This window comes from Cynocephalus volans, chromosome 12 (genome assembly GCF_027409185.1).
Source record: "Cynocephalus volans isolate mCynVol1 chromosome 12, mCynVol1.pri, whole genome shotgun sequence".
Taxonomy (NCBI): domain Eukaryota; kingdom Metazoa; phylum Chordata; class Mammalia; order Dermoptera; family Cynocephalidae; genus Cynocephalus; species Cynocephalus volans.
The window spans coordinates 11679751-11699702 of record NC_084471.1 but is presented as its reverse complement, the minus strand read 5'-3'; the positions used below and the strand labels follow the sequence as shown (position 1 = coordinate 11699702).

General features: G+C 53.9%; 1 protein-coding gene across 1 annotated transcript; it reads right to left on the bottom strand.

Moving 5' to 3' along the window:
* Positions 1–18529, bottom strand: SUN2 (Sad1 and UNC84 domain containing 2). The gene is made up of 18 exons (XM_063076211.1): positions 18313–18529; positions 15446–15607; positions 14500–14690; positions 14221–14358; positions 13519–13614; positions 13037–13130; positions 11975–12045; positions 9812–9939; positions 7523–7777; positions 6913–6990; positions 6459–6502; positions 5736–5901; positions 5205–5426; positions 4820–4904; positions 4306–4421; positions 4020–4187; positions 3554–3646; positions 1–1850 (listed from the first exon to the last, which is right to left on the bottom strand). The coding sequence occupies exons 2-18, from the start codon at positions 15568–15570 to the stop codon at positions 1737–1739; spliced, it is 2184 nt and encodes a 727-aa protein (XP_062932281.1). The 5' UTR covers positions 15571–15607; positions 18313–18529; the 3' UTR covers positions 1–1736.
* Between the last annotated feature and the right edge of the window lie 1423 nt (positions 18530–19952).

The window sequence follows — 19952 nt, the reverse complement described above, 5'->3', positions numbered from 1 at the left end:
TTTCATTGATCTTGGGCATCATTTATTTATTTATTTTTTGCATAGGCATAAATTAGAATCTGGAGATAAAAAAATTAAGAACCAATAGTGCAGCATTTGTGACAGGAGAGCACAAAACAAAACCTGGTTGTCTCAGGGCAAAGGCAGGGGCTGTGCGGAAGCAGCGCTGGGCCATGGGACAGCCGTGGCCTCACCACCACTTCATTCCAGCCCCATACTCCAGAGCCGATTTGAGATTCTGATTCCAGAGCCCTGTGCTCATGGAGCCCCATGCTCATAGAGCCCCATGCTCATAGAGCCCCATGCTCCCAGCCTTCCTTAGAGGCTGGGCATTGCCTGCATAGCAGCCCCTCTTGCCCCTTCCCCACAGGCCAGAATCAACAGACACAGCCAGAACCAGGGACCCAGGCCTCTTAGTGGCCAGGAACAAGGAACTGAGTTTCACCCAGTGCCTCACAGAATGGGGCTCGGAATCAAGCCCTTAGCTTTTCAGTTAAAAAAATCAAGATCTTGAAAAATATATACATAGTAAAACAGGGCCTGCTGGGTCCAAAAGTCCCCTCCTCATCCTCCTCCCTACCCAAGGTAACTTTGGCCAATCTCCTCCCCCACCAGCCTCCACCTGACTGTCCCCATAGAGAATGAGCCAGAAGGAAACTGGATCTGAGCAACAGCTGAAAGATCCCTAGGGGGTAGCCTGAGGGTAGGGCCCCTACATCAGGGCCTGATTAGATGGGGATGGACTAGTGCAGACAGACTTGACACCCTGAACATCACCATCATCATTGTCACCAGACCACCATGAGAATCTGGGGAGCCCCCTGCTCCCCACCCTCCTAGCTAACCCCAGATGCTAATGGCCCCAAAGACAGCTCCGGGTTCCCCATACCCCGGGGAGATGTGAAAAGCTTGCTGTGGGGTGCAGGCAAGCCCAAGCAGGAATGGGGAGCAGAGCAAGCCCTAGCCCCAGCATCAGGAGAGTAAAAGCAACTAGCAACTATCCCCAGCAGAGGGGACTCCTACAGGGCTGGCCCCCAGGCCATTCAGAGCCACACAGGCAGCAGCCCTTAGAGGCACATAGGAGCCGGTCCCTTCTAGGGTACAAGAAGCCCCATGGCCCACTTCTACCCGGAACAAATAAAGTCTTCTGTAGAAGCCCTTTAGGGGCCCTGTGGGCCAAGCTTCCCTAGGTTGATGGCACCAGCCCTACCAGGCATGTGCTGCCTGGGGACAGTGCCATCCTGTACTCTGCTGAGCACCTTCCTCCCGCAGGGCCTCATTTCCCTAACCAGGATAGGGGACAGCTTTGCTCATCCAGCTCACCCACCCCAGGTCCTTGCTTGGCCCCCCACAGCTTTGGCACCCGCTTTATCCAAGCACCTCCCAATAGGAGCTCTGTGGGTGCCAGCCCCTCCACCCTGGCCCAGGACAGTAGGGTCTCACTTCTCCCCACCTCCCAGTCCCCCACAATATGCTACATATGTACACCCTCCCAGAAGGGGGAAGGAGATGCCTGCTGGCACGAGGAGGAATGAAAGGAGACGCTGGAGCCTGCTGGCCACCTTGAGCTGCCCTGCTGCTCAGGAAACCCGTGCACATTCTTTCTCATCTCCACGGGGCCAGGGGTCCTCTTTCTTGCCTCTGTAAGTCAGAGCGCTGATCAAGCATGTGGGGGAAGTGGCAGGGTGTGGCTCACCCACTCCCAGATGGCTGGCAGCAGGCACGAGAAAGAAGGGCTAGTGGGTGGGTTCCCCGTGCACCCTGAAGCGGTAGATGCAGGTGTACTCGGGGTGGCCCCAGTTAGTCAGGATCCGCAGCTCCACCACCTGGTATGTGGCCATCTTAGGGGCCTGGGTAGAGAGGAAAGGGGTTGAGAACATCACAGAGCCTTTTGAGACCTCACAGAGAGAGAAGGTGGGAAAGGGAGACAGCCACCCCTAGAGCCAGATGGTTCCCTTCCTCCTCCACTGGGGCTCTGAAGAGAACTGGGCTTCAAAAGCTCCTGTCCAGTCTCCCAGAGCAGTTTCCAGGCAGTGGGCTCAGGAGCCCTGGGGCCTTCAGCAGTTCTGCAGGGACCCCAGGAGCATTAGTGGTCAACCCACAGGAGCCTGTATCAGGTCCAGCCCTTGGCCACATAAAAATGGTCTTGGTACTGAGGGCCAGCACAATTCATCTAAAACTGGGATGAATTCACTCTTGGTTGTTTTTTTATTGTTACAATCAGTGGAAAGAACTTCCTTCATTGAGTGTTTGCTAAGTGTTGATATGCACACAATTTCTTCTCTTTCTCAAGTGCTCCTCAGGCCTCTGTCCTGTAGGCTCAGAAAGCCACAATTTGAGCCAGCGCTTGCTGCAGATCTCACCTTGGCCCTACCATAGGCCTAGCGCTCTCCCTCCTGTCCTCTACTCTCCAAAAGGCTCAGTCTGCACATTGCCCCTTAGAGTTCCCGACCCCTCCCATGGCCCAGTAATCACTTTGGAGCTGAAGACAACTCAGTCTTTACGACTGGTCCCCCACAACAGCTCCACTAAACTGTCTTATAGTTGCCTCAAACTCAGCCAAACCTGCTCTGCATCAGCCCCTCTCGGCTGGGCTTCCAGCGGCCCACGCAGGTGGCCTGGAAGCTGTCATCCTCTCCACCTCTTCCTCCCTGCTCCCATCCAGCCTGACATCAGGTCCCTCCCAAGCGTGTCTCTGTCCTCACTGCCAACACCCTTTCTGGACCTCATGGACTCTGGCTTGCTTCCTTGCAGCCTTTTCCTGAGCAGTCTCCTTGGCTCCAGGTTTGTATCTCTTCCATTCGCCATTTCGGGGCGCAGTAACCTTACTAAAATCACATCATACTGTCATATGTCACACCTAAACACAGCAATGCCCCTCTCCACAGCCCTGAGAGCTGAAATGCCTGACCCTCTGCAATCTCTCTTCCTGCCACTGTCCCGTCTCCACCTCTCACAGTCCCTTCCCACCAGTTCCTCACACTAGGACTCCCCTGGTGTGGGTCTGAGGCCGCCTGCTTCAGACTCATCTGGATGGTTTGTTCCAATGCAGGTTTCTGGGGACCATCAACCCTAAGGAATCAGATTCTCCTGGGTGGATACTGGGAATCTGCATTTCAAAAATGGGCCTAGATCTGCTGCCCTGTCAAGTTTAAGCCCCATGCACTGCCTGAGGCCCCTGCTAGCCACACAAACCCTGAGCCTGGCATGCGCTGGTCCCTCCTAGAAAGCCCTTTACAATCTTCTCTTCCTGGAAACCTTAACCGTTTTTTTTTTTTTTTTCATAAAACTTGCCTCAGTGGTGCCCTTTTCCAGGAAGCATCCCTGACACTGCTATCCCCTGTGCTGACATCTGCACAGCACGTCTTGAAGACCATTTGGACATCCACCTCCAGTTCTATGTCTTGAGGGACGGGAGAACAGTGCCTTAGGGCAGGGGCTGTGCCTTCCCTCCCTGAAGCCTGTGCCTGGCAGAGGCAGTGCTCGGGAAATGTCTTCTGGCTGGCTGGGAAAGGGAGTGTGCCGCCTCCACTGGCATAAGAGAATCCTCTACCTGGAAGTAAAATGTCTGAATGGGCTCCCCATCCTGATCGTAGGTGAAATTGCCAAGAAGCGTCCCCTCCTGCTGCAGGTCTTCATCCAATCCCTACAAAACACAGTAAAGGGATGGAGGAGAGAGTTGTGACAGGAGGACCCAGGAGGACACTCCCTCCCCATCCCCACACCTATGCCCTCCCACCCAGCAGGTCAGCGCAAGCCTCCTCAGGACTGTAGGGGGTCTAAGCACTCGACACAGGGCTGCTGCACGGTCTGGGATGAGTCACTTAACTCTCTTGGCCTCACTTCCTTCCTCCATAGGCTGAGATAACTGGGACTGAAGTACTGTTTCCCACCCGGCTCCACCTCTTCCAGATCTACTCCCCTTTCTCCCCGTCAGAGTGATCCCCACTTGATCCTCGGTAGAGACCCACAGGATCCCCCTCTGGCCACTTTGGCCTCCACACAGGTTGAATACTCACAAAGATGGCAAAGTCCTTGGGGGCACTGGAGATGGTGCTGTTGGGCGACAAGGCCTTGGGCACGTGCTCTAAGGTGACAGCAGTGGGGCGGATGCGGGCAGAAAGGCGGACCACGGCAAAGCCCTGGGGCCCCTGGAAGGCCCAGCAGTTGCCTGGGTGCACGTCTGGCTGGAGGGGAGGAAAGTCATATCACAGCAGGGCACCGAGTCCAGCTCTTGCTGACACAGGATGGGACAGGCACCCAGTGTGTGCTCAGAGCCCCCTGTTGTACTCCCTAGGGGCCCACCTGTAGAATGACTCGGGGCGACTGGGAGTGGTACCACAGGGGGATGCCGAAGAGGCTGAGGAGGGCCGTCTTGGTCTCGTAGGTCTCGGAGCAGCGGGTGCTGATAACACTGGCCCCTGAGATGGGAAAGAAGGAAAAGGTGGGTGCTTGCCACAGGGGAGGGAGACCCAGATGACCTGCTCAGTTTGCCAGTCACAGGAGCTCCTGGCTCAAAGGGCTAGAGCAGCAAGAGGAGGGATGCCACTGCCTGTCTCCTTGCTGAGGACAGAGGGCAGGTCTTTAGCCCTAACCCAGACCCACAAGGCAGCTATAAAGGCCAGCCTCTCCCCCAGCCATCGGTGGTGCTCGGTCCATCCTGACTTCCCAGAACTGTCTTTGTTGTGAGTTCTAGGTTGGGTGATTTCTGCTGATCCCAAGCCCTGCTTGCTTGGCACCACAGCTGTCCAGGCAGATGTCAGGGGCCAGCCACTGTGGGGACCAGGGCAGGGCAAAGCAAGGAAAGTGGCACACACACCTCCTGATTCCAGGGCATAGTCCACCATCCCAATGCGGTCCTCGCTATAGCGCTGCAGGGCCTGCTTCACGATCCGGTGCACCTGCTGAAACACCATCACCGGGTGACAGTTACGGATGGCAAGCAGACCTGTCCACCCCAGCGCCCCACCAGGAACCCATGGACTAATCCTTTTTCTGCTTGCACCATTCAGGTGCCCAGGCAGATATGAGTGTACCTCCACCCACCCATTCCTATCCCAAAGCACACATCAGAGCCTTCTGCATGTCACTTATGTTCTGGAACACACCAACGAGCTGGCAGTGTGGGACTGTCCAGGTCTATACCTCCCAGGTAGGAGAGCAATATGTGTGTGTATATGTGGGGTGTGGTACTTGGTCCTCACCTCCTCTGTCACCCCAACTATGCCTTCCTGCTGCAGTGTCAGTCCCAGGCTGGCCACAGCCTCCCTGGCCGACTTGCCCTGCATCTCTGCCATGTGGGCCAGGATCTTGCTCTCCAGCGCCTGCAGCTGAGCTTGCATCTCCTCCCTCTGAAGGAGCCCAGTGCGGGATCCCCCACCTCGGAGGAGGAACTGACTGATCCAGGCAGGGAACTGAGACTCCACCTAGGGACCAAAACCCAGCATCAGCCTGGGAGACAGCAGGAGCCAGGGCCCATGGTGGGGCAGTGCTCAGTGTAGGCAGCAGGGCTAGGGAAGCAGGGGGCCACCTGGAGGAAAGTTATGAACAACTCTTTGTGGGCAGTGGTAGAAAAACAGGAAGAACTCCCGTCAAAGAAAGCCAGCACTTGTCACAGCAGTTTCGTGGGAGTAACAGAGGCTGCAGGGCAAGAGGCTCTTGCTGTGCAGACCCCCAGGATAGATGGTCTCAGAGGAGATGGCATTCAGTGGGGCACCTGGATGGTTCCAACTCACATCATCCCGCACGGCCTGGATCTGCTGGGGCAACAGGCCCACTTCATCTGCCACCGAACTCTGCTTCAGGCTCAGGGCTGCCAGCTCCTGCTGCAGGCCTGCCAGCTGGCCCTCCAGGTGCCCCAGCTCCTTCACTGAGTTCTCCTGGAAGGACTCCTGGGTCATCCTAGTCCCAGAGAGAGAAGAGTAAGCTCTCCCCAGAGAGATCCAAGGCTAAGGCCATGATGAGGAAGAAAGAGGCTCCTCTAGTTGGCTCCTGTTCAAGGGCTCATGCCCATCACCCATCATGAACTCGAGGCAGGGCAAAACCTCCCTTTGGAGATTCTGGCTGTAGAACACACCACAGGTGCCTAGGCACTGGCTTGCCTGTCCCAAGGAGCTAATTCTGAACCTGTTGCCTCTCCAAGCCTCAAGTCCATGTTTGCTCTGCCTCAGCCTCTCACAGCCTCGACAAGTGTGGACATCGGGGGCGTGAGGGGCTGCCTTCATGAGGCTGCACAGAAAAGATAATGTGTGTATAAGTGAGCCTGCGAATCCCCATCCTCTTGTGGTGCCCACCGCCCACCATCAGCCACCCCTGCTAACCTCCGCTTCACCTCAAAGACAGGATCTAAGCAGGGGTCCTGAGCTAGGTTCTAGCCATTGCCTCTGCTCCCCAGTCTTGCCTGGGGGTGGGGAAGGGCGGGGAGAAGCAGGCCTAGACCAACTGGTGGTGCCCATTACCTTTGCCACTCTGACTTCAGCTGCTGGATGCGAGCCTCAGACTCCTGTGAGCAGGAAGAAGGGACAAACACAAGAAATGCCAGGCTCAGAGAGCTCGGTCTCCCAGAGTAGTACCTGCTTTCTACTGTGGTCTGTGTTTAACCACATCCCTGCCCAGAGTCTCCTGACCCCTGCAGCAGAAATCAAACTGGCCTCCTGGTCAAGGTCCTATGAGAGTCTTGCCCTGTATCCAATGCACTCAGGCATCTAGACCACCACCTGTTGCCTCAGCACTCCCGGGAGCCCTTGCGGGGCTTTCCAGCTGAGGTGAGTTCAGCTCACACCCCTCCCCCTGCAGTGTCTTTACAGTCCCTTCTGAAGGGCCATGGGGGTCTAAGGTGTTTCAGTCCAAGAACGGATGCCGAATTGGATCAGGACCCCAATGCAGGCCCTGAGTGCATGCGAGCCCACTGACCTGGGAGGCCTGCACGATCTTCTTGAAGAGGTCTTCTGAGTCTTGTTGGTGTTCTGCTCTCAGGGCAGCCAGTTCTTCCTGTCAGACAGGAAGGAGAGGACTGAAGATTTAAATTGCACTTACAACTAGGAAGTGGTATAACTGAAATTCAATCCAGGTCTGTTTGATTCCAAAGCTTCAGCTTTTGCCTTTATGCTACAGTGCTTCTCTGAAGTATGCAGGACTCCTCGCATGACACTGGCTGGTTAGCTCACTTGAGAGACCATAGTGCTGATAACACCAAGGTCCCAGTTCCCCATACTGGCCAGCCACAAAAAAGAAAAAAAAAAAGGCTCCCACTTGACCTCTACTGCACGCCTACGCTGCCAGGTGCTCCATGATTGCACCTCTCACAACTGGGGGTGAGGGGTAGACATGATAGTCTCCATTCTAAAGAAGAGGAAACAGGCTTACAGAGGATCACTGCCAAGTGGCAAAGCTGTCTGACTCCAAATGACACACTGCTCTCTCACACATCCCGCTGGGCCCCTCCCACCCCACACACCCACAGTCATGCGATGGGTTCCCACGGATGTCACTGGCACAACCTGGGGTATCTCCATCACCCCACCTGGATGCGAGCAGCCGTGTCCCTGCGGAAGTCCTCCTTCAGGGCAGCCTCGCGGCGGCTCACAAGCCCCTCCAGGAGTGCCAGGGTGTCCTCGTGGCTCAAGCTGCTGCCGCCTCCCTGGCCAGTGGCCCCCTGCCGCAGCTCCAAGCGTTCCAGCCGCATGGCCTCCTTCTGCCAGTTGGAGGAAAATTCGGCAGCAAGAGCTTCCAGGCGCCGCTCCAGAGAATGCACCCGGGACAGAATGCGCTGCTCAGCCTGGCAAGGAGGGAGAACCACAGAGGTGAGGGACCCAGGAGAACCCTCAGGCAACAGGATTTCCCAAGGCAGCCCGCAGAGAAGAGGAGACAGAATCCCAGAAACGCCCCAATGTAAGCACATGCTGATCTCTGCTCCAGTGGCAGGGAGTTCTGAGCTTATTCGTGCTGTGGGATGGGGAGGCACAGGGTGCTGGGACAGGACACCAAGGAGGGTTCCCTGAGGACATGGTGCAGTAGTCTGATCCCAAAGGAGGCTGGGTGAGAGGCTCCTGAGTGCAGGGACAGTCCAAGAAGAGGACAGGGGAAGCTTCAGCATGGCTGCAGGGGTAAGGGGACCTGCTGGGACGAAGCCCACCTCACTCCCCTCCTGCCCTTGCACAGGTTCGGGAGAGCGAGGGGCTGAGAATTACAGCTGTTGACTTTCAGTAGCTTTCACTCCTTCCACAGATAACTATGGCTAAAAGACAAAATAATTTGAACAGGCTTTCTTTTCCTCTTTAACTGGATGTCCCACAGAGAAGATGGAATAAAAGTCATCTGGACCTGAGGGTGGCATTTTATAGCTTTTCATGAATTCTGAGAACCTTGTTGGCTTAACAACAAAATCTTTGCCAACAGAAATACAACACAGTCTGTCAAGTGTCAAAGGGCAAGGGGGCTAGACTGTCAGAGGATCTCAGTTTTAGAAATACCATTTTTTGAACAGGCAATACATTTGCATGGCTCAAAAAGCAAACAAACAGCACAGTCATGCTCTCATCCTCTGCCCTGTCCACCCAGTGTCCTCACCACCACCCTCCCCCAAACCAGGCACCTGTTTTTATTAGTGTCTTTATGCAAATGTAAACAAATACAAAGACATACTCTTTATTCCCCCCCACTTTTTTTTTACATAAAATGTGCTTCTGAAATTGAATTGCATTTAACATCTCTAATGATTAAAAAAGAAGTTACAGATGACAATATGTCATTATTTTATGAAATAATAAAAGTGTGGTCAAAAAAGTAATACCTGCAACAACAGATGGTTAAAAATATGATACCAAATTAAATTCAGCAGGATGCAAGCAAAGTTCAAATAACTATAATTAGCGGAAAAAGTTTTAAATTTTTGTCAACATCAGGACCTGTGCTCATACCACCTTCTGGTTGCTTGTCACCCCCTGCTGACTGCAGGCTCCTTGAGGGCACAGCCTGGGCTTAGTTTATCTTTAGACTCTGGCAGAAAAAACAATGGCCTCTGTCCCTCACTCCTCCCCTTGTCTGCAGTCTCTGTAACGTGATCTTGCAGGTTCTCCCATTGAGAAGTGGAGTCTATTTCCCCCTCCTTGAATCTGGGATCGGCTCTGAGATTTGCTTCAGCCAACAGAGCATGGGTGGCAGTGACAGTGTGCTAGTTCTGAGTCTAGGCCTCTGAGGTCTGGCCTGCTTCGGTTCCCTCTTGGACTAGCCTGCTGTTTGAGAGAAGTGCAGGCAAGGGCCTAGGTCAGCCCGCCCCCAGCTGATCTGCCAGACAACTGCAGACACAAACAGGAGGGAGCCCAGCCAAGATCGCCTGTCCTTGCTCACACCAAAAAGGACCCAGATGACCCACAGACTCATAAGCTAATCAAATGCTTATAGTTTGAAGCCACTGATTTTAGAGGTGGTTTATTTGTGGAAAAAGATAACTGCTATATTACCTACTCATAGAAGGTGCTCAGTAAATATTTGTGAAATTGAAAAGGTACAAAGTAGACAAGATAATTTGCTGAATTCCTCTTCCTTCTGTTTGTTGTGCTTCTTAGGATGGCAACTAACTTTTGGATACAGTCTTGAGTCATACTTAAGTGTAGGTAAACACCCTCCCCCAACACCTGTACCCCAAAAAGTAGAAAAAGGAGTGTCCCAGCTAGGACAGCATCTCCTGAGCTTTGTGTAAGATGCAAGGGAGGGAAATCAACTGCAAGGACAGGCTGAGGGAGGGCCTGCCACTTCCACCTTCCCCAGTGGTTGCTAAACTCTTGGGAACCTATGACCCTAAGATACTCACCTGGAAATGTGGGGACGAGTCTCGGGATTCCCACCCCTCATGCTGCCTTCTGCTGTCCTTCGCTGCCCACCAGGAAGCCACAGCAGGGTGGACTGTCTGCAGCCCGTAGGGGTAGAAGTACCACGCGCCTGTGCACAGGGGAGAGGCAGGCTAGCCAAGGAAGGTGTAGCTTGTCTCACTCATGTGAGCAGTGCTCTGCCAGAGGCAGGAAGAGGGATGGTGGCTCCCACATTCTCTGAGGGGGCAACTGCCTCCTGACAGTCTCAGAGCACATTCACTCTCACGCCCTGCAGGAATCCTTCATCTTTTGTTGACTGCAAAACTTGGACAAAACAGCTTCAAGATATTAGGGATGATTCAGGGGTAGAACCCAGAGGCCCTGGTGGTGGTTGTCAGCCTGGCTGTACCTCAGAATCACCTGGGGAGCTTTTAAAACAACCAGTGTCTGGCCCTGCCCTCCAGAGAGCGAGTTAATTGGCTGGAATGGGGACCCTGTGTCAGGTTTTAAAAGCTCCCCAGGTGGTTCTAATGGGCTGCTGGGGCTGAGAATCACTGAGACAGAATGCAGCACCTTCTCTAAGAGAGTCTGCTGGTGGGCCCAGAGCAAAAGCTGCAGCCATAGACACTTGCCTCTTGCTTTAGGGGCCATCTGTGTGTGATGTGCTTACTCCTGAGCTGTGTGTGTGTGTGAGGGAGAAACAGAGAACCTGCAAAGTCACATGGGCTAAGAGTCTCCATCCTGGTAAGACTCCACACTTGCCAGTCAATCACCAGCCGTGAGCAGGTGCAAGGGACACCACAGGACCACTGGGCTTGAGGTCCAATGTGGACGTGGTCCTCCCTCACACACTCCCTGAGCAGGTCACCCAACCCTTCCCCATGTGCATCTCCACATGACATGACCATGACAATGGCTCTCACAAGGTCACAGTGAAGCTCAAATTAAACAGATAATGTATGGAAAAGTGCTTTCTGGATAAAACACTACACAATTATAAAGGATCCTTATTATTTTAAGGACAATGCCCAGTTTCCACTGGATGTGTATAAGCTGTTCTTGTAACAGGAAACACAAAAAAGAAAACCAACATTTGGAAAAATATTCTACCCTGTTATTAGTAAAAGAAATACAAGGTGAATAGATGCTAAACCTGAAAACCCAACTCTCTAAGAAAATAATAAAGCAGGGCCTTTAATTATAAATTGGTACTATCATTAAAATTGAGCCTGGGGGCTGGTTAGCTCAGTTGGTTAGAGCATGGTGCTGATAACATCAAGGTCCAGGGTTTAATCCCTGTACTGGCCAGATGCAAAAAAACAAAAGTAAAAATAAAAATTGAGCCTGGGACCGCATAGGCAACTCACAGGAAAAGTGTGAAACTGACATGCAGGTGCCAATGAAAAGCTGAACACAAAACATATAAAAACAAGAAACCCATGTGACAGAGACTGGAACAATGTAGAGCCACCGGTAAATGAGTGGTATCCTGGTGTAAAAAGAGGTATTTATTTCTCTTTACTACTTTATTGTTTTTATCTTAAAGACAGCTAAAGATTTAACTTGATCTTGTAAAAATAACTCACAGACTCTGTCCTGATTTGGGCTGGAAGGAAAATGACTGCTAATAATAACAGTATTAGATGGCTGGCCGGTTAGCTCAGTTGGTTAGAATATGACCTGTAACACCAAGATCAAGGGTTCAGTTCCCCATACTGGCCAGCCACCAAAAAAAAAAAAAAAAAAAAACATCAGAGTCCCTGCTTTTTACCCAAACATGGCTGTACTAGGACATGTTCCTGTCCAGGGTGACACTAAGAATGTTCCAGAGATGCCCTGTAGTGCAGTTTGGCTACTCCAACTTAAGCAAGATCAGTAGATTGGGGTGTTTCCCCTTTGACCCACTGGGGCACCCTGAGAGCAGAGGCAGCCTCAGTCAGGAGAGGACCCAAACGGAGAGAGCCAGACAGAAGAGTCCAGAGCCCCGGGGGTAGGAGCTGCCCAAGGCTTGGTCTGTACCGACTTGTCCTGCCTCCTTCCCTGTCTAAGGGATCACTGTTGCCCTGGGGTGCACATGTCTGCTCAGCACCAGCATCTGCCACATCTCTCTCCTGCCCCTCAGCTCTCCCCACCCCGACTTCTGCCACAGGCTGCGCAGAGCTCACCGTAAGTCAGGCAGGTCAGGAGCAGCAGCAGCAAGAGGAACCAGAGGAATGTTTTCAGGGACGAGAAGCGCCTGCGGCATCGGGAGGGAATACAGGGAGAGGAGGTGTAAAGAGGAGGGCTCAGGCCACCGGACTCCCCCTGGAGTCCCTTGAGACTTTTTTCCTGAGTAGTGAGTAAAGGGGGACACCTTCAAGTTTCTTGTTGTGCCAGGACCAGACTGGTCACTTCAGATCTTTACCTGCAGTGTAGGTCTTAGAGTGATGGGGACAATTTTGGCTATGTGAATTTTATTGATGTTATTAAAAATAGTGTGATATTTGAAAAACCTAAAAATTTTATATATAGCAAGCAAATATAGGAAAAAACACATAACTCCTTAAACAATATTCTCTTTTAGAAAAATGAGGAACCTTTTTTTGGTGACATGAATCCGTCCTTGCCCCTCTTCTCAGCATAGCTGACTGCTCCAGCCTGACCTGGATTATGGCTACAGGGAACTTGACTTCCTGGTTCAGACCTCTTTCCTCTGCCCAAGGGCAAGTTCCTAAATCCTGGTTCTGCTGATTTAGGGACCCGTGATTAACTAACCCCCAGCATCCCTACGCAGAGCCTCTTCTAGGCTTCTGAACACGAGGGGGAGACCTGCATGTCTAGGCCGTCATAGGCCTGACAGGGAGGCTGGATTTTCTGGGAAACCCCACTTCCTCGCTAGAGCCTAAGGGCATAACCAGCAGGAGTAAGGCCATTGGTTATCTTAGAATCAGAAGTGGCTGGACTGGGGTGGCATTTAGCAGGAAGTGTCCAAGAGGAAATAAGAACCCATGTTCCAGAATACTGCTCTGAAGGGCTATCAGTTAGGGGAGCAAAACCTGACCCTGAGTCCCTTCTCTGTGGGACAGAGATGGGTTCCAGGGAGTCCACTCCATGCGCACCGAAAAAAGCTCTATATAAACAACTGGAAGAACCTTCAGAGAAATGACCATATACAGGTTTAGACACTTTATCAGTCCCTTTGGTCCCAGGGCTTTCTGATTTTTTGTCAAAGCTGGAGTCTAGCTCACCTGGTTAAAACGAAGACATCAAGGAGGGAGGCAGCTGTGGTCAGGCGGTACCAAGTGGTGCCAACCCACCAGTAGAGAAGTCCGAAAAGCCGGCCTGAAAAAGTGACCATCAAGCCTAAGACTTCAGATTGTGGTTTACAGCATCTCTCTCTCTCCATGTGGTCCTCCCTGCCCCTGCTCCCAACACCCACCTGCCAGTGCACCTCTGGCTTGTCCTACAGTGGCCCCAGTCCCTCTAATCCACCTGCCCACATCCTCTGTCCTGCTCTGCAGCTGATCCTTCCAAGCGAGGGTGTTCCCATGGCTCTCAGCTCCCAGTGGTTGTTCATCAGTGGTTGTTTCATCAGGGAAAGCATTCTAGCAATTTCCCTGATGGTCCTACAGTCTTTCTGTATGGGCTGGATGCCCAACCACAGAGAGATGGGTAAGAAGTTCTGCTGCAGACAATGGATGTAACTGAGCATGGGTTAACCAGCACCCACCTGGAGAAGTGACCACCATCCAGAAAAAAGAGCCTGCTCGAGAGACGGCAGTCCTTAACCGTGAGCCTGAGCCATGCTGCTCCATATGTGAATAACCTGCAGAAAGAAAGGAGAGGAAACCAGCTCTGTCTGCTGTCACTTTTAAGAGCGGTGGGATGTGGTACCTGTTCCTTCACTGTCTTCTCCCTTAGACTGGAAGCCGAGACCACATGTCACTCTCCTTCATATCGCCAGAGCATCACATAAGCCTGGCCAGTAATTGTTTGCAGAAGAGAGGACACGGGTGCTTTCTGACATTTTATCTCCCTCTAGAACTTTTTGTTTGCATCCCTCTCCTCACCAACAGTCCCTCAAACCACTGTTTGGAACTAGACTAAGGGAGCATCCATGCATTTAACAAATAATTACTGAGTACCTACCATGGTGGCACCCTCATTAAAATGCTCAAAATGAGCCAAAAGTAGCTCATAGACTAGTGGGGGCAGGACAGAGATAAGTCTGGCAGTCACAGCCCAGGGTGTGAAGGGCCATCACAGGCCAAGATTCAGGTGCAAGGCTGGGCACAGGAGGGATGCCTGGCCCATATGTGAAGTGCCCACCACCCACTATGCTCCCTTGAGCTATCAGGGTGCTACCTGGGCAGGCTTCCCACGACCTCCCAGCAGCCAGGAATCTGCTGGGGAGGGAGGAGGCGCTGCCTACCCATGTGGTCATCCTCCGAAGAGTAGCCCGAGGAAGAGCCGAGGAAGTCCTCAGAGACCTTGTCCTCGGCAAGACCGTTGACTTTGCTGCTCTCGGTGCCGCCTGTGCCTCTCCTCCTCCTCACCCGCAGCTCCTCGCCTGTGCAGGGAAGAACGAGGGGCTCTCCTGGGCCTTGGGCAGAGAGGCACTCCCAAGAGGGTTTCTGGAGGACCCCACGGGGACACGCTGAGGAGCATCTCAGAGGATGCAAAGCCCCATCACAAAGATTTTACCACTCACTCCAGTAGGGGTCACTATGCAGGTGGTCGTCGAGAAGGGAGCTCCTGGCGAGGGATACGGCCCGGGGGCTGCCTATGTAGGATTCCCGTACCAGGGACTCGCTGTAGTAGGAGGTGTGCGCATCGGAGGCAGGGCCCAGCTGGGGTGCTGGGGACAGGCGCTTCATGTTGCTGGATTTCCTCTTCAGGCTCCTGTAGAACAGCCGTGAGGGGAGAGGCAGGAACGGGAAGGTGAGCCCAGCCAGGAATGCTCAAGAGAACCAAAGCTGCTGGTGCTCTCTTCTAGCGGGAGGCAACTTAACAGCTCCCATCTCCTCCTGCCCACCCTCCAGCAGGTGCCGTCTCCGCTTCTATATCTCTGGCTCGCAACTGCAGACAGGCAAGACCAGCATGGAGGGATGAAGCCAGGTCTCTGACTTCAAAGCCAATGTTTTTCCCATGTATCTTAATGAATTAGTAATTTCTACAACCCACTGAAAACTTAGGCAAGCCCCACCTGGCCTCCTAGAACTAGCCAAAGCCTCAGGGGCCTGGAATCTGGGCCTCATGCCTGCAAGGGGGCAGGACTCATTCCTCTGCTCAGCTGTGTCTCTGAGGCCCTACAAGCTGTGAGACACGCGGGTGTGGGCCCAGGAAGGGCAGTGGGCTGCCGCGCCCTCCACAGCAGAGGGTTTCCTGCGAGCCCAGCCTGCAGCTTGGGGTTTGTGGCCTGACCTATGCTTGCAGCAGTCCCCCCACTTCCTGTTGTCTACCATGCAGGCAGCAGCACCGGTTATGGCGGGGGAGCAGTGGCTGGGTTCTGGCATCCTAATAGGTGTGAAGAAAGGCAGAGCCCCCTTGAGTGGACATGGGCGTCTGGTCTCTGCCCATGAAAGTTGCAACAGGAAGAGCCCCTGCTCTGTGGGGCGGTGTACCCGACAGGGGGTGGTATTCCCTTGCATCCCTACCTGAGAGGACTGTCCTTAAACAGGGTGCTCTGGCTCCCCATTTCTGAGCTTCCTCCACTGCTGCTGCTGCCATCGTCAGTGTCACCCTGGGAGTAGCGCGAGAGGCGCTGGCTTCGTCGTGACATGATGAGGTGGGCTGGGGACCCTTCTCCTGAAGAAAGTCTTGGGGGAGAAAAGGGAACAATACGTGAAGCTTAGGGCTGTCCCTAGCGCCTCCCTGGAGGAGCAGAGACAGAAGCAGTGCCTGGCAGCAGAGAACAGACCACCTCCTGTGCATTCAGCCAAAATAGCCCGAGAGGGGCCAAGACGGGCTGCACCGCAGCTCTCCCACAGTCCGTGCTCTGCCTTGGGGTATGCTTAGTGATTGATGGTGGAGCCCCTCTCATGGGGCTTTCCACAGGATTTTCTAATTCTCAGCTCACTTGTCTTTATCCTCCTTGATGCTGAGCTCCACGCGAGCCAAAACTGGGCCTTCCTCAACCTCTGCCACATAGCAGAGAACCCGGGACACGACACGCAGATAAGGGCCTTTGATTTCTGCTGCACTGCACACCCCAGCCATCCTGCCATGCTGCCCTCTCCCTGGAACTGTGTATAGTCTCACTCTAGCTGTATCCCTTAGATGGGATATGCTTTCCTTCCCTGTCCTTTAGCGCTACACTCATTGATTCAGGGCCACAGTCAAACCTTGACTACAGAAAACCTTTCCTGGTAAGGCCTACTTGCATTCTGATGGTGCTCATGTTCTACATCCCCTCGGTGCACATTGTGCTACCACATCCTAAGGTAATGGTGACAAGATTCTCTGGTAAATGTCTCCTAGGTACCAGGCTCCTTACATGCCCCATTTCTGATCCTTACAGGCAAGGCAGGTGTCATTACTCCCATCTACAAGGAAGGAACCTGGGTGAGATGAAGGGTCTCTTGCCCACAGTCACCCAGCCTGTAAGTGACAGACCCAGGATTTGAGCTCAGATCTGACACAGGTTGCAGGGCCTGGGTCTGGAATGTGCTGTGCGTCCCCAGTTAGAGTGTTTTATTGTCCCTCATATGCTCAGAACAAGGCTGTATACAAAGTCGTTACACAACAAGTATTTGTTAACAAATTAACAAAACAAGGAGGTGGAGAGCAGTGTGGAATTGCAATCAGTCCCAGCCTGCCCGCCAATCACCATGTGGGGCAGAAATCAAGGCTCTGGAACTGATAATAAGGACAAAGGAGGCCAAAGTGAAAAGACCTGGCAAAAGGCCGAGGTGTACAACACAAGGAAGATTAATAAACCCTTCAGCCCTAGAAACTCAGACTCAAAATATCAGATTACCTATGTGAGGAGTCTCAGTGTAGTGCCTTTGCCGGCTGTATTACAGCCATTGTTACTTCTTAAGCCCACTCAGGAGATCCTAGTAGTTGTGATTTTTTGTCACTTCTAATATTCCTGACTGACACTTAAATGACTAGTTCTCTGAACTGTGTGGTGGGCATAGACTAACATTCCAACCCACACTATGGAAACTAGAAGGTCTGGTTAGTCCAGGTAGAAGGTCCTCTTCTGAAAAACAAGCAGCCTCATGTCCTGGCCTTATTGGCATCTTCCCAGGTAGATGCCCATCTGGCATCTTCTCTGCTTTTAGCTGGTGTGGGTAAAGGGACCAATTGGTAGTAGCCAAAGCAGGAAGTTGGCCTGGGTCCTTGTCTATATTTCACTCCTTATAAGGTAATTCCACCCCCATCTCTGCCCTCCCCCACCTGAAAGCTCCAGATGCCCACACAGGGCTCCTCTTCTTAACCCCTCCCCGGCTGAAATAGATGAAGCCTTTGCCCAGGGGCAGAAACAAAGCAACATGTTTATACTCTATCCAAGCTGCTGGTGGCAAGAATCCATTCAAAGCTTGGGGAGGGGGCGGATGCTGAAAATTGTCAGCACTGCCTCCACCCTCCCAGAGATGCCTCTTAGTCTTTTCTGCAGGGTCCTGGGATCACAAAACAATTTGCCACTGAGTCTGGATTTCACAAGATGAAAAAGGTGGAGGCCCTATCCTCCAAAACAAGAGCTGAAGTTCTAAAGCTTAAATCATTGGCTTATCAGAATAGCCCCACCACACACAGTTAAAAATCCCTCAGATAAAACATCCTCCCCACTACTGAGCTGAACCACATCCTTTTCTCAGTTCCAGCCTTCCCCATTACTAGCGTATATGGCAGTATCCATCCAGTCTTCAGACTTAACCTAGATCTTGGGCATCTTCCGCATGTCACTTTCACTCCCAGGGCATGTTCAGGCCACGTCTCCTTGTGGGACCCGCCAGACGCCCAGGTGCTAACTGCCCTCCCTCCTCCTTCCCCACGGGGCGTCACCGAAGGCGCCCTTCCTTGCTCTCTGCTCTTAAGTCACACCCGCCCCCCATTAGCTTTTTTGGTTTTGTTTTGGTTTAGACCTGAACAAAATGGGCCTTGCTCCTGTTCCCAGAGTTCCGAAAGGCGGCGGCAGAGGCAGGGAACCGCCTGTCCCTGGGAACGGCCTGTCTGGCACTAAGAAGCGTGGGCACTGCCCTGGGCCGGTTTGTGGCAGCCTGGTGTTTGCTCCCCTGCTCCTGGGAGGCCGCCCAGGGAAGTCCCGCCTGGAGACGCCGCCCTCCCGGCTGACCACTGGGGCGGCCGGCCCCGGGGGCGGAGGCCGAGCGGGAGATGAGTCAGGGCGGCCGGCCTTGGCACGGCGCTGGCCCTTCACGGCGGGCCGCGGGGCGTGAGCCGGGCGGGGGCCGGAGAGGAAGAAGAAGGCCCGGCAGCTCGGCCCTGGCCCGAGCGGTCCGACCGTGACCGCGGGGTCAGGCCCAGCGCCCTCAGCCCGCGCGGCCGCCCTCGTTACCTGCTGCGCGGCTGCTCCGTGCGGGGCTGGGGGCGTCCGAGGCTCGCCGCGCCCTCTTCCCGAGTCCGGGTCCCGCGGGCGGCGCTCCACGCAGGGCCGAGGCGGCGGCCGAGCCGGCCGGGGCGCGCGGGGAACGGCGGCGCGAGGCGACGCGGGGCGGGCGGGAGAGCGGACAAAGCGGCCGGCGGAGGCCGACGCTGCGCGAGTGGGGCCGGGCGGCGCGCGTGGCCGAGTGTGTGTGTGCACCTGTCAGTCAACGCTGACAGACCGCAGCCCATTGGCCAGGCCTTGCCGGCCGTCGCCGCCCACCGTCACCGCCCATTGGCCGGTTTGAACACAAAGGCCCCCGGCTCGCTCCGCCCTCCGCGTGGGCCCCGCGGCTCAGCGAGCCCCGCTCGGGACCCCTCGCGTGAGAGGCGCGGGGCGGGCTGCGATCCCCGAGCTGCGGGGGGACGTGGCGGGAGCCCGCAGTGCGGCCTGATGCACACTGAGCTCCCAGTCTGGGGGCTCAAAACACCGGAGACGCCAAGAGTGCCCCCCAACCCCCTCGTACGCCTCACCACACGCGCCCCGCAAGCGGGCTCGACAGGGCCGGGGCCGGGGCCTTGACGGCGCTGGGGTTGGGGGGCAGCTCCCCGAGGATGGCCGGAGGGAAGGGTGGGGAGCAGGGCGGTTGAAGACCCCTGGGTAGGGCCCCCCCTGAGGGGAGCGCGTGATTAGCCCTGCTGGTCCCTCGATTACGGTGGTCGAGGCCTCGCGGAACCCCGGGCGCGCGCGTGACTGCCCCTAGCCAGCCATTCTACACCCATTTTACAGACGAGGAAACAGGTTCATAGAGGTTTTAAGTGATTTGCTTAAAGCCACAAAGAAAGAGGCAAAACTGAGATTAGAAGATTCCACAGAGGAAGGGGAGGAGAGATAAGGAGTGAATGGGTAAGGGACGCAAAAAGTAACTACAGTTTGTAATGACGAACATGCTAGTAATATTGATTTGATCATTACATACTGTACACAAATACTGATCAGCTGTACCTCATAAATATGTATAAATAAAAATTGAAAAAACAAAAAAGATTCTTTCCACATCTTTCCAATTTAGGGTTAATTTTGGGATTCCAGATATGGCGGGAGACTGCTGCTTCCCTGTCTGTATCCAGAGTCCCCAAGTTTTGTGACAGCTTTTCTCCGTTTTAAGGAGGGAGATTGTCACAATTGTGCTGGAAGAAGGTAGAGCCAACGACTTATTCTTCTGTCTTACACAAACTTGGAGCCTGCTCCGCACTGAGGGAGTAAAATGCCACCTGGCTCCGGGGTCCTGTTTCTTGGCTCCCCACCGCCACCTGTGCAGATGCAGCCAGTGCACAGTCACTTCCTGCACAAGCTCTTCTAAGCCAAGATGAAACTGTTGTTACTTCACTTTTAAAGTGCCAAGAGGAAATGAGACAAGAAATGACAAAATAACTGAGGAGGGCACAGGAAGGCCTGGGGGTAGGGGCTGAGGAAACACGAAGCCCTCATGCTAAGTCGGCCCAGCCCAACTCCAGACAGAAACAACCCCCCTTCCTGGGCCTCCGTTGCCCCACCTGGAAAGAGGGGCAGCACCTGCCCTTAACAGCATCTTGGTTGCTCCTGGGTTTCGA

What these genes read in the sequence shown, in the direction of transcription:
- SUN2 (XM_063076211.1), bottom strand. Translation starts at nt 15,570, where the DNA reads ATGTCACGACGAAGCCAGCGCCTCTCGCGCTACTCCCAGGGTGACACT. An exon ending in GATGTCTTCGTTTTAACCAG is followed by an intron (nt 12,046 to 13,036) that starts GTGAGCTAGACT and finishes CCGATGCCGCAG; the next exon opens with GCGCTTCTCGTCCCTGAAAA. An exon ending in TTCAGACATTTTACTTCCAG is followed by an intron (nt 1,851 to 3,553) that starts GTAGAGGATTCT and finishes CTCTCTACCCAG; the next exon opens with GCCCCTAAGATGGCCACATA.